This window comes from Saccostrea cucullata, unplaced genomic scaffold (assembly GCF_032062105.1).
Source record: "Saccostrea cucullata isolate Sc308-1 unplaced genomic scaffold, CSIRO_AGI_Scuc_v1 ctg1174, whole genome shotgun sequence".
In the NCBI taxonomy this organism is placed as follows: Eukaryota; Metazoa; Mollusca; class Bivalvia; order Ostreida; family Ostreidae; genus Saccostrea; species Saccostrea cuccullata.
Genome location: NW_026940658.1, coordinates 34,442 through 52,043, shown reverse-complemented (window position 1 = coordinate 52,043; position 17,602 = coordinate 34,442). Strand labels below are relative to the sequence as shown.

Below are 17,602 nucleotides of genomic sequence, written 5' to 3'. Positions count from 1 at the left end.
GCTGAATGTTCCGAAATACTTCCTACTTTAAAGATACTTTTGAATTTTGAATATCAGGGAAACTATTTTACAACAAAGCAAATTCCTGAATGAACAGATCTTAGACAGTATTATTGCCCTTGTCAACATTTTTTAAAGATTGAATAATTGATTAAATATAGAAAATATGCATTTTTTAAATTTTTTAACTTAACAATATTTATCATTACACCTATTGTAATGCATTCTTCCAAGAGATATTGTTCTATTAGGTATGAATTTAAACTAATTACAGTTTTTGCAAAAACCTCTGACATCATAGGAGGGTGGAATTACCTTAAAATTTAAAACAGTCATATAAATGTGTTCCTGTTTTATCTTTATACCTAAGTATGATATATTTCCTACTTTATGAAAAATAACGCAATGGGAATCATTGTTTATGTTAGTGACACCATACACATTTTTTGAATCTTGCATGTGGTGTTTGACGCAACAGTACATGCAACGTAACAATGGATATGACGTCATAATAAGAATTGCGTTGTCTGACAACAAAATCAGAGTAAACAAAATGGGTAGCTTCAATAGTAAAGTTGCGCCTTTTCCTACAACTTTTCGCACCAAAAAGCAGCAAAAGAGACTGAAAAAGACCCTTAATAAACATGGAATCAAAGCCAAAGTGACCAGAGGTGGCGTTGCGTTTGATATTGCAATAACTGGCGGAGGAGAGCCAACATGCCGTATAGCGTTGCCTTTGAACAAAAAGCTTCAGAGATATGAGGATGAAGTTGCTTTAAAAAGTAGGGCAACTTTAGAGATATTTTACTACATGTATGGGTATCTACAATTATTCTGTACATTTGCAGGCCTATATAATGAAGAGGATAAAACGATATAATACTAAAGTTATCTTATTAATAATTTAACATAAATGTTCATTTCTGATTTAGTCAATGAGACAGACTCAAATGATGAGAAAGGTACGTTTTTTTTAACTAATAGCATAAATACTTTTCAGGTAAAAGGAAACTTGCAATGATAGAAAAGCAAGAGAAAGCCAGGGAACGGAGGGAAGAAATAGAGAAGAGGAGGAAGCAAAAGACGAGGAGACAAGCGCTACATCGCAAGACAAATTATAAACTCAGTGTGATGTTTCATCTGCTGGACATTTTACAGTGATCAAATATGGATAATGAATTTTTTTTATCTGATGTACCAGATAAATAGGTTTCCTAATTAAAAAAAAAATACTCGTTTTGTTTTTTTATTGGTATTTCTGACAGCGATTTTATTTGATATTACTGTTAAATTTCTTTCTTTTATGCTGTACATATCTATTGCTACTCAAAAAGTTGTGGCCATGATGAAAGTTCTTTTTAAAAAAAACTCTAGATCATTTATAGTAACAATTGATTACGATTATGAAAATAAGATTAATCACAATAAAACTAGAATGTGTGTCCACTAACACTCCTTTCTTTTAGATTTTAGTCTAGCTATTCGCTCTGTCGTCAGTAAATATTGATAATTCACTATATGTATCTGTCCATCTTTACAACCCACCCAGAGATAGCCAAAGGTGTCTAGTGCTAAACAAGATGGCGATCGGAGCCCGTCTTCTTCAGTCAGTAAAAGTTTCTGAAATTTTAAAGATTTGTCCAATAAATGAATGGCGTTATTTTCAACAGCAAGTAATACATTTTAACTACTATCGGTTATTATGTCACAGGAATGGAATTGTATGTTTGGATATCTTCCCACTGCTCCTTTGTATGTTTCAGTAAATTTGCCCGATTCGCCATCAAAAATTCGGGTTTCTTCCAGGGTTGAAATATAAAATTTATTCCCTTCATTTGTCTTTAACAATTTTCCTTTGCTAAAGAGACAATCGGGACCATGTCGGGATATCTTCAAAAGCACTCCAATTGAATTGTTGCATTAATTAAATATTGTTTTGAAAGATATTAATTACAGTGATTTTTATGATAACATACTGACATTTGCAGTCAAACATGTTGCTTAATCGCTGTAAAAAAGTTTTCGGTGACGATGCATTGTAATTTTAACTTCAGATCAATAATAAATAATTCTTCAAATTAAAGTTGACTGCCGATTAGAATAACGATAAAACTCACATAAAACGTATAGATTTTATCCATAAATACCCCTATCTTTTAGATTTTAGTCTAGATAATCGATCCGTCTTCAGTAGATATTGATAATTCACTATATGTATCTGTCCATCTTTACAACCCACCCAGAGATAGCCAAAGGTGTCTAGTGCTAAACAAGAAGGCGATTGGAGCCCGTCTTCTTCAGTCAGTAACAGTTTCTGAAATTTTAAAGTTTTATCAAGTAAATGGATGGCATTGTCATTTTTAACAGCAAGTAAAACGTTGTTGTTGTTATCCGTAATCATATCACATAAATGGAATCGTAAGCTTGCATCCTTTCCCACTGCTCCACAGTAATTATCAGTAAATTTGCCTAATTCAGCATCGAATATTTCAATTTTCTTAGGGGTTGAAAGATAGAATTTGCTCTCTTCGTTTGTCTTTAATAACCTGGATATGCTATAACAAGCATTAAGTCCATGTTCAAATATCTTCAGGACAACCCCAAACTCGTTTAATAAGTGAATGTTTGAGGACCACATGGCAGTCCTCGTCCTATTGTTATTCAATATGTATAAAACACATGCGTAAGTATTATCTCCTCCTGAATTGACATCTTCATACTGGTCTTTCGTAACTAAAAATGTTGTCACATTACTTTCAAATGAAATGCGTTTTATTTTTTTCTGATCACTAATTATTGAAAGTATGTCTCCTGTTGACGGAATCAGGGCTATTTGCCAAACATTGTTTAAGATAAGCTTCATATCAACCTTACTTCCGTTAAATGTACATGAGTATACGTTACATGAAGTCAGAAGAAAGAACCTAAAACTATCAATAGGTATAATACATTTTAAAGACTTATTGCCAACTTGATACGCCCCTTGTATTTCCTCGCAATCACAATATTCTTCTTCTTTACTGCTGTTAAGTGAAATTGAATCTGATGATGACTCATCTTCTGAGTTATATCTAAATACTCCAAATGTATCATATAAGTCTTCAGCAGATGGTCCAATAATAAAGTCATATAAATCAGAAATATCTTTATCAGACGTCATGCAATGTTCCTCAGCTAATAGACGTTTTCCTCGGAAACATAAATACGAAAGTTCCAATTCAGTTCTTTCTGGTTCTGAACTCTTTTCCAGTGTGTGAAGGAGAGCCGATAGAATCATCTGATCGTCCCTCAAATGTTTCTCACGAGCTTCTCTAAATGAAATGATTTTGTCATTTATATTCTGTCTCCAAACCCTCACTCTTTCAATAATCTCTTTCTCTCGGTCTGACACATTTTGCAGCAGACTTTCGGTATGTAAGGCCAAAGATGTTTGTTGTTCTTTCAAAAGGCTCAAACGTTTTTCAAGAAATTGCGATGACGTATCACAACACAAAATTTCTTGAAGTTCCTGTCTATGGAGTTCTACGACTTCCGAAACTTTACAGAAGTTATGTCCAGCATGGTCAAGTGTAGCACAGTCGATGCAGAGATGACAATTACATTCACTACAAAACAGTGGGAGCAAATCATTATTGTGTATGTCACATTTCAGTCTAATATCCTCATCGGCAGAAACATGTTTATAAGCCGCCATTGTATGTCAGCTTCGGGTATTCGATTAAATTTTAAAACCACGACGTAACTGCTTGATGTACGCAAAGCACAAATAACTTATGTTGAATGTCTTTTATCAAGATTTTGATCCCTTCCCGTCATGCCAACCTTATTCTGTCACTTTTGTAGTAGAGTGAATTCCATTTTTCTCTATCAGAGCAGTGAATTGATTTTTTAAAAAATTCATCAATATCTGAATTTAAACTGCACAAAAGACTGCAAAAACGAATGGTAATTATTTGATGATTCAAACTAGTCTTGGAGAAGCAGTACAAAGACTTGGTGCCCATGCAAGACACTTTCTTTCTTCAAAAAAAAAGTTTTCGCTGTACAGTATTGTATGCAAGCAGCATTCAAAAGTCCCTTTAATTCTTTATATTCAGCATGGTTTGGATGTGTGCATATGTAATTATTGTAAACTGGTTTTATACAGCTATCATCTTGGGGTTGTATTGAGGGACTACTTAATCAAACCCTCCTCAGAACTTATAACCTCACTCCAATAATAAATACCCCAAACAGACGTGCCACAAGTTAACCAAACAATACAGGAATTACGGAAACAAGTATTAGAGTAGGAAGAATGGATGTCCAAACAGAAACTGCAAAAATTCATTCAAGTTTTATTGCCTTACAGGTACTTAAAATGTGTTTTTAAAAAATAAGGTCAAAACAAATAAACAAACAAAATAACTGCAATGATATTTATCAGGTTATAAAAAAGAACTTAATAAATTAAGCAATAAATTGGTGGCCATTGGTTTTAGCTTTTCCGATCAAAATTTGTCCGTTTTCTATCGTCGTTATCTTCGTCGTTGTCGTCGTTGGCGTAGTAAACTTTTCACATTTTCATCTTCTTCTTAAGAACCACTGGACCAGTTTCAACTAAACTTGCTCCAAAGTATCCTTGGGTAAAGGGAATTCAAGTTTATTCAAATGAAGGAAAGATAATCATGAATTAGTGAAAAATTAATGGCATTTCAAAAAAAAATCTTCTCAAGAACCACTGGGCCAGGAAAGATAAAACTCATGTGGAATCATTCTCAGGTAGTATAGATTTAAGTTTGTTCAAGTCATGACAGTCCGGGGCAAGGGTGGGGCCAAAATGGGCGATCAAAGTTTTACATAGGAATATATAGGAAATATCTTTAAAAATCTTCTACTCAAGAACCATTGGGACAGAAAAGATGAAATTCAGGTTGAATCATTCACATATAATGTACATTTACATTTGTTCAAATCATGACCCTGAGGGTATAGGGTTGGGCTTCAATGGCCGACCAAATTTTTACATAGGAGTATATATGAAAAATCTTTACAAATCTTCTTCTCAAGAACCATTGGGCCAGGAAAGCTGAAACACGTGTTGAATCATCCTCAGATAGTGTACATTCAAGTTTATTCAAATCATGGCCACCGGGGGTAGGGTGGGGCCACAATGGCGGATCAAAGTTTTACATAGGGATACATAGGGGAATAGGAAAATCTTCCCTATTTAAAAATTTTAAATAGGAGTATATTGGAAAAATCTTTAAAAATGTTCTTCTCAAGTACTGCAAAGCCATGATTAGTGATATTTTATGGAAGCATCCTCAGATACTGTAGATTCTAGTTCAAATTATATACCCTAGGGATAGGTTGGGGCCACAATGGGGGATCCAAGTTTTACATTAAAATATATTTTAAATTTTTTTTCTCGAAAGAATAGCAAAGCCATGATTAGTGATATTTATATGGAAACATCCTCAGGTATAGAAGTAAATTTGTTCAAATCATAACCTTCAAGGGTAGGGAAGGGTCTCAATGGTGGATCAAAGTTTTACATAGAAAAATAGAGCATTCTCAATAACAGAAAAGCTATGTTTAGTCAAACTGACATGTACGCATCCTCATGTATTGAAGATTTAAATTTGTTCATATCATGAGTACCCTTTGGGGTAGGGAGTGATATGATGGGGGGTCAAATTCAAATTATTACAAAGTAATATATACAAATAACAAGTTTTAAAAAATGTATAAAAATCGTTTTCTCAAGAAGTTATATGCAGAATTGCTATGGAGACATTCTCAAGTAGTATTAGAGTTCAAGCCCCCATCCCATTCCCTCAGTAAACTTTTCAATTCTGATCTGATTTGTGCGTTTTCCTAGCCGATGTGCTCAGGTGAGCAATGTGGCCCCTGTGTGTCTTGTTTTATTTAACGTACCTTTCAAGAATTTTTCACTCACGTTGAAAGCAACCAACTATAGACCTACCAGGTAGCTTTGTTCCTTGGGGGCATTGAGAAGTGAGAATTTTATCACGCAGAAAATACCTACTGGGACCTCGCTTTTTACAGTCTCATCTTAAGTACCGGTCTCTATCTTCCGCAGTTGAATTCAAACCCGTGATAAGGATCAACTCCTTACACCTCAACTCTAGAGCAAACCACTTTGTCATGCAGACGACCAGTCACTGGTAATGCATAGGTTTTATAAGGAAGTACTGTATATACTGTATGTAAATATAGTAAGACGTCTTTTCAAGAACAACTTAACCGTACTAAATGCACACATAAGCAAACACAATACTCCTAACTGTAAATTCCGTGAATTCAGTTTTTTTTTCCTTTTAAACAAGACAAAAGGTAACAATTGGTTCAAAAGTAGAAATCGTATTTAAAAAAAAAATAATGCTAGAGTGTTTAATGAAAATAAAATATATAGAAGTAGAGAGCAATGTAACGGCATTGATATTAATGTATCCCAGAAATCTGTTTTGGTAGAAAAAGAAAGACAAAGTGACAAGTGACTTAGATGAGCGATCTGACATCTGGGTCCCTTATTGTGTAGACCCTGAAGAAGATCGTGTGTGTCAGAATGCTAGAGATATTGTTACTAGAAGAACTTGCTGTTGGGAAAAGTCACCCTAGTCAAAAAAGAACTCTTATTAAAAACTCGCATATTTAAATTCTTTGTCTTTCCTTTTCTTCCGAAGACAATTTCTGAGATACGTAAATATCAGTGCCATAACATTTGCCCTATAGTTATAGTTTTTTTATGAAGTACACTTTATTATTTTAAAAAAACTCCATATCGCTGGTTTTTATTTAGTTTTAGTCCAACCGTAACCCTTAGTCGTATAATTTTAAAAAGAAAAGCATGAGTTCACATTAATTATGTCTAGGAGTATTTGCTTAATTACTTGTTCTATGTTTTGTCTCTCTAAAGCTACCAAGCAAGTTTCAAATCAATACTTTTTATACGCCCGTCTTAAGACGGGACGTATTATGTTATAGGCTTCGTGTCCGTCCGTCTGTCCGTCCGTCCGTCTGTCCGTCTGTCTGTTAGCTTTTTCGTTTCCGGCTCATAACTTTAATACTACTAGGCCTAGGATTATCAAACTTTGTCATCTGATGCATCTTGGGTAGAAGGTGTGTCGCGCACAAAAAGTAGGTCGCTCTGACCTTTCATTAAGAAGTTATATCCAAATATGGAAAAATCCTTTCCGGCCCATAACTAGAAAACCATAAGACCTACAATCATCAAACTTGGCCAGTTTATGCATCTTAGGTAGAAGGTGTGTCGCGACCTATTTCAAGGTCACTGTGACCTTTAATTTAAGTGAATTTTTAAAAAAAAAATGTGTCTTTTTACTATTCATTTACACATCCCAAATAATGTAAAAGCATTGCACTGTTCTTATTGAAAAAGTGTTAAATCAAGAAAATACTTATTTTTTTTTAAGCATATACTTGACAGCAATCTAAAACAAATATAATGTATGTTAGAGAAATCCCATGTCTCCCATGAGTGTAATTATCAGGCACTGGTCAAGAAGAATTTTGATAACAGAAAATTGCATGTCAAATTAGAGAGAAATTAATGGGTTTTGAGTGCAGCAGTTAACTGACAGAGCATTGGCGTTATCTATATCCCTTGAGAATTGGGCAAATGGGTAAGCCTGTTTGATTAAAAATAGCTCTTGTTGACTAGCTTAAGTCTTGAAATGAATTTGATGAAAAGTAATTAAAACTAATTTGATATTGCATAATAGACTAATCTGATATTATGTAATATTATTAATTTAAAAGCTAATTTTATGGGGTGGGGTTGAATCAGCATGTCCATATGAATTACATACTAAAACCTGTCGGACATTAAATCTCAACCAAAAAAAAAAATCTGAGAGTATTTTATATGTTTTTGAAAAAAAATTATAGTAGATAGTGCAGACCTATTCATCTCTTGGTAGTAATGAGTAGACAAGCATCCAGTTAAAGATTAATTGATGAGTTCAATGTAGGAAGGCTTGCTGTCTCAGTCGCTCTGATTAGTGATTAAGCAGCCCTTTGGGGATTATACAGAAGAACTGCTGGTCAGTTTATAACATATGTCATTTGATGGCCAGCCTTTTTTATACCCCCCGCAAACGAAGTTTAGGGGTGGTATATTGGAATCACCATGTCCGTCTGTCCGTCTGTCCGTCTGTCTGTCTGTCTGTAGACGAGATTTTGTCCGGACCATTACTCAGAAACTATTGGAAGGATTTGTCTGAAAATTTGTACACATATTATTCACCATATGAAGTTGTGCACCTGATATTGTCATCTTGATTCGAATATTATTTTGAATTTTACAGGTGTTTTTTCATTTTTATTTTGTGGTTTTGTCCGGACCGTTTCTCAGAAACTATTGCAAGGATTAATCTGAAAATTTGTACACTTATTATTCACCAGATGAAGGTGTGCACCTGGAATTTTCAACTCTTTTTGTTAATTTTTTTGCATTTTACAGGTTTTATTTTTTATTTTAATTGACTTGTTCATTTTGGGCTCATGTATAAGGTTTGAGATATAGAATCTAGAATATCTGTTCAAAAATACTACAGCTTAAAACTACTCATAAAAACTTAAAAAAAAGAAACATCATCAAGTGTTAAAAACAGTTTTTACATTGCACAGAAGATAATGTAATTTCATTTGTCTCTTGGGAATAATGACTGGACATGCATCCAGTTAAAGATAAATTAATGAGTTTGGTGTTGGATGTTGTTAAGGCATATCTCTTATCAAGCGTGTGTGTTATCTAATCAGTAATCTCCAGGGAATAAGGCACAAGAATTAAAGATCTGTCTTCTCTTATTCTCTTAATTGTAATTTATTGTCTGTCAAAGCACTTCATTACTGGATGACCAGCTCTTTATTTTCAAAATGCATTCAAATTGATATATCAAGATTAATTTGATTTTGTATTATGTTTTTTTTTTAACAATCAGTTTGCAGAGTGACATAACACATAATAGCAATATATATTTTTTAATGCAGAAATTAAAAAAAATGTAAAAATAAAAAAAAAATGTTACAGTGGAATTACAATGTATTAGTATTGATGTTTCATTTGGTTGCACCTTTGTTTCATTCATTAAGAAACATGATGAGCAATTATATTTCACTGCAAATTTTTGTAAGTAAATTGTGAACACCTCTAGATCCATAAAGTATTTTTGAATTGGCACCTTCTCTGAAAAACCCAGCGGGGGGTATTTGTCCCTATTAGACAGTTCTAGTTTTCAAAATTAATTTGGTATAGATTAAGTTGTTAAGACTAATTTGATGATGGGCATTTGACAAGGTCTAACACAACCAGCACAGAAATCTATCAGTGATGTAATATTTATTATAATTGATGCCTAGATCACAGGGGATGGATAAATATTTTAAGGAATGGAAAAATCTTAGAATCAAGGTTGATGTGATTCTTTTCAAGAAAATTGTAATTTTTTGATGGGCGTATCATGCTGTGGCGCGGCACTTTATTAAAATGAAAATATCGTTTGGAATATTATTTTTGTGCAGCATCAGCCCAGTCTTAACTTAATTATAAAAAGAATTAAAAATACCTTTTTTTCCGTCAAAATCAATGAAGCGGAACATAATGCAAACTTAAGGGTACACTCACACACAAAAAAAATTACCTTAATATCTGCAACGTCAAAAAAGTGTGCATAATCAAAATGGGCAGACTGACAGACAGAGAAAGGGACAGACAGACTGACAGTAATAGAGGACACCTATAATTCATTCCGGATTCACCGGTAGGTGACATTATAAAATCAGTGTTTTGCTCCATATCTGCCGGACAATTACAGTGATAATTAGAATATCGATTGCAAATTTATAAATTATTTTTCAATTGGTGCATCAATTAAATATTGTTGATGAAATATACTTGTATTTATTAAGGTAATTTTTTGATAACATACTGAAATTTGAAGTCAAATATGCTGCTTACTCGCTGTAAAACCCATTTTTACTCACAATTTACGATAACGATGTATTTGTAATTCTTAACTTTAAATCAATGATAAATAATTCTTCAGGGAGGTCGACCCTTTGATAAGACAGAAAGCTTTGAAGGTACAAAATATGAATACTACTCACAGTTTTCTTAATCAGAGTTTCCTAATTGAGACCTCTAAGTAGTCAATTCGATGAAATTTACTAAATGATGGAAACATAACTTTCTATTTGTTTTGCCAATTTTTTCTAATTGTTATACCCCCCGCTTGAAAAGCGGGAGGGTATATAGTAATCGTTAATTCCGTCCGTCTGTACGTCTGTCCGTCCTTCCGTCTGTCCGTCCGTCCGTCTGTTACGCTTTGGGGTACCCATCTCTTATCCGCAACTCCTCTCATACCACTGAATAAAATTTGATGAAACTTTCACAGAATCTTTATTACATATTGCCATTGTGCACCTCCTATTTTACTTTTTGATTCGACACATATTTTGGGTTTCCCGGCCACAGCAAAACATGGACTTTGCAATTATAACTATTTGGAGGCGGGGGGTATCATTTAGTGAGCTCATCGCTCACAGAACCTCTAGTTTTAATTATATTTAACAATAACACATTTAAAACAAACTTCAAAAGCCTTTTAAATTGAATAAGTTGTATCTTTTTAAGGAATATTTTAAAAATGGTTTAATGTTTCAAGTACTAAATACAGCATTTTTATTAGTATGACATTTTTTACATGAAAAAATATTTAGAAGAAAGATAAATCCTTCTCACAGATGTATTTTTTTTCTTACAACCACATACGACATTGTGATAATCTGACTTAGGAAGCATCGGTTCATGATGTTTTCTAACATGATTTTAATAGGATTTTATCTATAAATGTCCCCTATCTTTTAGATTTTAGTCTAGATAATCGATCCGTCTTCAGTAGATATTGATAATTCACAATATGCATCTGTCCATCTTCACAACCCACCCAGAGATAACCAAAGGTGTCTAGTGCTAAACAAGATGGCGATCGGAGCCCGTCTTCTTCAGTCATTAACAGTTTCTGAAATTTTAAAGATTTGTCCAATAAATTAATGACATTATCATTTTCTACAGCAAGCAAGAGGTTGTTGTTATCATCAGTTATCTTGTCACATAAATTGAATAGTGAGCTTGGATTTCTTCCCACTGCTCCAGAGTAACTTGAAGATAGTTTGCCTGATTGGGCATCGAACAATTGAATTGCTCTGTAGTTTGGAAAATAAAATTTGTTCTCTTTCTGTGTTTTTAATATCCTAAATATGGTAATAGAAGAATTAATGCCATGTTCAAATGTCTTCAGGATAACCCCAAACTCGTTTAATAAGTGAATGTTTGTGGACCAAATGGGAGGTTTCGTCCAATTTTTATCCCATTTATTCAAAACACATGCACAAGCCTGATCTCCTCCGGAACTGACACCTTCGTACTGGTATGTGGTAACTACAAACGTTGTTATAATATTTATACCCCCCGCTTGAAAAGCGGGAGGGTATATAGTAATCGTTAATTCCGTCCGTCTGTCCGTCCGTCCGTCCGTCCGTCTGTTACGCTTTGGGGTACCCATCTCTTATCCGCAACTCCTCTCGTACCACTGAATGAAATTTGATGCAACTTTCACAGAATCTTTATTACATATTGCCATTGTGCACCTCCTATTTTACTTTTTGATCCGATACATATTTTGGGTTTCCCGGCCACAAGAAAACATGGACTTTTTCACCAGTTATAACCATATGGGAGGCGGGGGGTATCATTTAGTGAGCTCATCGCTCACAGTACCTCTAGTTTCATTTGAAATGCGTTTTATTTGTTTCTGGTCGCTCATAACTGAAAGTATGTCTTCCGTTGACGGTATCAGTGCGATTTGCCAAACATTGTTTAAAATAAGCTTCATATCAATCTTACTTCCGTGAAAAGCGCAGAGGTATACGTTACTTGAACTAAGAAGAAAGAACCTCAAACTATTCACGGGTACAATATTTGCTATTGACTTATTGCATACTTGATAATGTCCTTGTGATCCCTCGCAATCACAATATTCTTCCTTTACTTCTTCTTTGCCACCATTAAGTGAAACTGAATCTGACGATGACTCTTCTTAAGAGTTATACTGTATTTAAATACTCCGAATGTATCATCTAAGTCTTCACCTTAATGTCCTATATAAAAGCTATATGAATCGGTAATATCTTTATAAGACGTCAAGCAACGTTCTTCATCTAATAGATGTTTTCCTTGGAAACACAAATACGCAAGTTCCAATTCAGTTTTTTCTGGTTCTAGACTCTTCTCATGTTGTTGAGGTGGCAGAGGATAATTTTTTTTTTGCAATCAAAACGTTTGACTGACGGTTTACTTAATATTGAGCTGCTTTTAAAACGTGCATTGAAAAATTTTAAATTTCCTCTACATGTAATAATAGTATGATGTAGTCCCTTGAGGAATTTAAAGCTTTTAGGAATAAAACATGTACAACTTACACAATGAGCCCTGAAGATGGCGCATGGACAATCTCAAAATTTCATGTAAATCAAGCCTATTTTCACTATTTCGACGCAGCAGCAACTGCTTCCAGGTCCATGCTCATGACCTAAGCTACCACACAAATTGCAGAATAACATTTGTACATACCAATGAACAGCAAGAGATAATGGCTCAACCACCTCGTTTTCAAGCTACAATTCATCCTATGAACCCACCCCGCTTTTCTGGTGAAATACCGGTAGAGTGAGTTTTGAGCTTAGTTTCGTATTTCAAGTCCATATGCCATATATACAGTAGTAGTGACACTAAAGTGTCATATTTCAATAAAATATACAAGGCCACCAAATCCCTCCAAATGCACCCATAAAATATTCTAGCTATAAAATTATCTATAATATGCATTCAAACCTCAGGTTTCTCTATTTTTTCTATTTTTTGACGGTACTTTATTCGAAACTATCCTCTGCCACCTGAAGTAGATAAGATATAATCATCTGATCGTCCCTCAAATAATTTTCACGGGCCTCTCTGAATGATACGATTTTGTTAATGATATTTTGTCTCCAAATTTTTACTATCTCTATAATCTCCTCCTCTCGGTCTAATATATTTCGCAGCAAACCTTTGGTATGTACGGCCAAGGTTTTTGTTGTTCTTGCAAATGACTCGAACGTTTTTCAGTTTTTTTTTTGAGTTGCATCAAGCGAAAAGGGACCTTCGTGACCAAATTTTCGAAAATCGGTTTTTCGCCCTTTCTGAAAGAGCTAGTTTTTCTAAATATTTTGATACCAAATATTTTATTATATACCTTCTAAAATCTAATTAAAACTCAAAATGTAAATAATGCAATGCTAACAGGGTAACGCTGTAAAACGTTGAATAACGTCACATAACGTCAATGATAATTGGAACGTGCAACATGATTACTAAATCATCCTTTTGTATTAGTTAGAAATAATTTTTTCTCTAGATGTATTTTAAAGTTTTTTAAATATATATTTCTCCAAATATTAGCATTTTTTATGATCGTATACACTGTAATATAGTAATAATTTAAAGGTCGTTGAAGAAAATATCATATAAATGTACATGTATATTGAAATAATAAAGGAAGTACAATGTAGCTAATTTTCAAGGAGTATATTCAACGACATCATCTCACCCTTTTTTCTACATCATCAACATAATCATGCTTTAATCACTGGAAATTAGTATTTGAAAGGATCTTTGACCAGGGACAGACCGCTGACCATAAAAAACCAAAAAAGTTCCTACTCTGAAATCATCTCGCAAGGCATTCGTAACAACACGGCCATTTTCCAAGAGAAATTATTCATTGTTGACAAAATTGACTACGATTGCTCGCAAGGGGGTATAAAGAATATCCGACATCACTGTTCATGCAGTAAGGTCTTAAGGATTGATCAATTAAAGGATTATTATTAATTTTCCTTTCCGGTATAATCAGCAATCCCACCTCCACAAAAACAAACCCTTAGGCAGTACCTACATATATTTTTTATGGTACTTCCCTGAAATAAATTTAGGGGGTGGTTGGGGTGCAACCTTCAGGCATTGTAATATTTATTGCTTATCAATTATTTAACACTTCTTTCAAAAACGATTTCCTTTTATTTTTCTTCAATTGAAAATTATATTGAAATGTGGAAAATCTCTCAATCCAAAATAAAATAAACGTATTTTTACCACATAACACCCCCCCCCCCCGAACGATGTTACTTGCCTGTATGACAATAATTTAAGATGCTAATATTCAATTAAATATACTGGTTTACACATAGTATCAATAGGTTATACATGTAGTTACTCTAAGTGGGCTTGACCTAAAAAGAACTGTGATTCATCTGGCAAATACATACCACAGCAACATCAAAGCAAAATCAAAATTTACCATCATCCCTATGGTACAACTTACAGATATACAATTTAAACATTACCTAAATAAATACACTCATGCACAGTTACATATTGTAAGTTAAATAATCAGATAAATTCATATTCAGTGTCAATGAGAACAAGACAATATATGTATAGATGGAGTGAAATGGGCCTCACTCCAGAAAATCCAAACAATATACAATATACACGCTGTCATCGGTAGAAATTTCCTTAAATTTATTTTCAGCATGTGATTGTAAGCAAAAGTTTCAATTATTTGCTTTTTGTATTTTTGATGGATATCTCATTATGCATAATAAGCACAGTCGGTAATCTTCGGCTTACTCCGCTACACTCCATTTAAAATGGTACACGAGCCATCCGAGGAGCTCCGAGTGATATATGTACGCCATAGCCGCCCCCCCCCCCCCCCCAATAAATAAATAAATAAAAGTCAGAAATTATTGATGATTATAGGATATTATTCACAATACGTACTACTTAAAATTAAAATAAATCCTAGCTTTTTTTTCTTACAGTCAGGATATGATAGGGTGGGTAATTCTTAAAATAAAAATGTCAAAATTTGTTTTATTCCTGATTGAAAAAAAAATTAAATCATATGCAGTAAACAGACAAATATAGAAAGCAACTTCATTTGTGGGAAAGGGCTTTAAAAAAGTTTTTTTTTATAGAGATCAAAAAGGGAGTCATCAGACAAAATTATAAAGAGTTCACAAAAATAAGAGTTCGTAAATATAAGCATTGATTTTACAATCGTAGTGTAAATTGAGAAGGGGGTGCATAGCTTCTCTGATATCAGATTATCTTGATACTCTGCAAATATCATCTTTAATTGAGAAAGAATACGGAACTATCGAGGTTTGAAAAAAAAAAACCTACAACACTTTTTCTGATGATGTGAATTTCAAGACAATGATCCGGTGTAAAGACGAATAATGACCCCCATCGAATAATGACCGGTGGTCATTTTTCAACGACAAAAAATGACCCCCTACCCGTAGAAAAAAATCATTTTTTGTAGAAAAAGAGTCCTAGGGGTCATTATTTTATATGTTAGTCCTATAAAAAAATTGACCCCCATTGAAAAATGACACCCTTTAAAGTGATACGAAATTTATAACAGGTGAAAGGGAAAAATATGCTGTGTATTATAATTGTTCTTCCTTCGAATAATTCATACATTTGTTCGAATAGATTTGATCTTTGTTCTTCTTAGCACGTAGGGTAATAAAGTTCCTCATTTCTCTCTGTCGAAATATTGACAAATCAGTTTTAAGCAGTTAACAATCAATCAATTAATCTTCATTTCACTGATAAAGGAGCAAACCTAGAAAATCAAAGATGGTACATGTAAATGGATCAAACGCACGCTGGAGATGAAATTTATGAATATAATTTTTTTTTCTTTACTGACTCCATTGATACGTTGTTTCAGAAAAAAAAATTGTTGGGAAAAAGTAGAAATTTGTAGCAGACGAATTAATATCGGTGCGTACAAATAAGTAATTTGTTCGAATTAATAAGGATTCATTCGGACGAGTGAATAAAAATAGAAATGGATGACAGGACGCCTCGATGCTGTATATTTTTCATATGTTCCATCCTATACATGCAGACTATCACAATATATTTAAAGATATTAAATCTCTGCAAATACATATTCTTTTTATACACCCCCCCCCCCTCGGTAGAACAACCAGACTTGCAATGAACATTTTCAAGATATAAAAAAATTAAGAGATTAACGTAGTCTTTCAATGCTAAAATTGTGTTTGAAAAGAGATTTTTTAATTGTCAAGTAAATAAAATTTCTTTTCAATATTCCTCCTTTTAATGATTGCTTAAAGAATGATATTCCACTTGTTTTCAGAAATCAAACCATGCAACAATCAGGTTTAAATACTCTTTAATAGGAAAAATTAATTTTTCCTTCATTTCAACTTTTAGCTTGTATAAGTTTGGCAAATCATATTTGACAATGAAAGAGGTGGAAATTTTTATCTCCCCTAAAAAAAGCATTACGTTAAATAAAAAAAAAATGAAAAGCAAAAATAGAAATAAAACTCTACACCTTTCAATAATACTGAAAGAGACTCTAGATAAAATATTGAAAGGAAGTTCAGCCTTCACACAAGTACTATCATATCATAATTTACTTCGCCATGATTAAAGCATACTTTAAATGTTGGAGGGGGTATACTTGAAAGTATTGTGGCAAAGTAACGGTTGAAAATTAGTAGAATAGTAGATTATTTTAAGCTTATTTTTAGTCCCTCCTTATAGAAAAATAAAGGTAGGGGTTTTTTTTTTGTTGTTGTTGCTTTTGTTGATAATCGACTTACTCTTAAATAAGTAAGGGGTGGGATGGGTATAACACCTAAAATATACTCTGTAAAGCTATGGGCTAGTGTAAAATACACATTCCAATGCAAAAACTATACATGTAGACATAACCTTTTGATTAAGCACACAGTATTCATTACAATTCTTCATTCTTGTTTTACTCCACTCTTTTACTCAGTTCTGAGTATATTTTTCAGAGAATTTAATATGAAAATCAGAACAAACATTTTCATTTTTGTAACGTCTTCTTTATACTGTATCATAATATGAAAAGTTAATTGAAGATCATTTCTTTTTATGTCCCCGTAATCGAAGATTCGGGGGTATATAATATTATCGTGTCCGTCTGTATGTCTGTCTGTCTATCTATCTGGCGGTCTGTTTGTCCGCAAAAACTTTAACCTTGACCCTAACTTTTCATTTATTGGAGCTATGACTTTCATATTTTATATGTGTATTCCTTGTGACAAGACCTTACTTTGGGTACCACCAAATTTGACCTTTTGATCTTTGCCTTGGAGTTTGTCCCATTTTACACAAAAATGCCAAATTTTTACTTTGGCCATAGATTTTAAACAGTAGATACTAGTACTCTCATACTTCACATATGTATTTTTTTGGCATGACCTTTCATTGGATACTAAAAACTTTTACCTTTTGACCTTGGAGATTTCCGTACTTATGAAAAAAACTTTTTAACCTTGGCCATAACTTTTGAACGGTAAGGGCTAGAGTTTTCATACTTCACATATGTAATCCTTGTTACATTAAACCTTTCTTAAGAAACCATTAACTTTGACCCTTTGACCTTTGAGTTTGACCTAC

General features: G+C 33.4%; 1 protein-coding gene across 1 annotated transcript in view; it reads left to right on the top strand.

The window, feature by feature from the left end:
• Positions 1-470: 470 nt before the first annotated feature.
• The window catches only part of LOC134255940 (uncharacterized), a 34,339-nt gene continuing 17,207 nt past the window's right edge, over positions 471-17,602 (top strand). Inside the window, exon 1 of the mRNA XM_062738543.1 lies at positions 471-782. Coding sequence (XP_062594527.1) covers positions 482-782 — 301 coding nt within the window. The 5' untranslated portion in view covers positions 471-481. The remainder of the gene's footprint in view (positions 783-17,602) is intronic.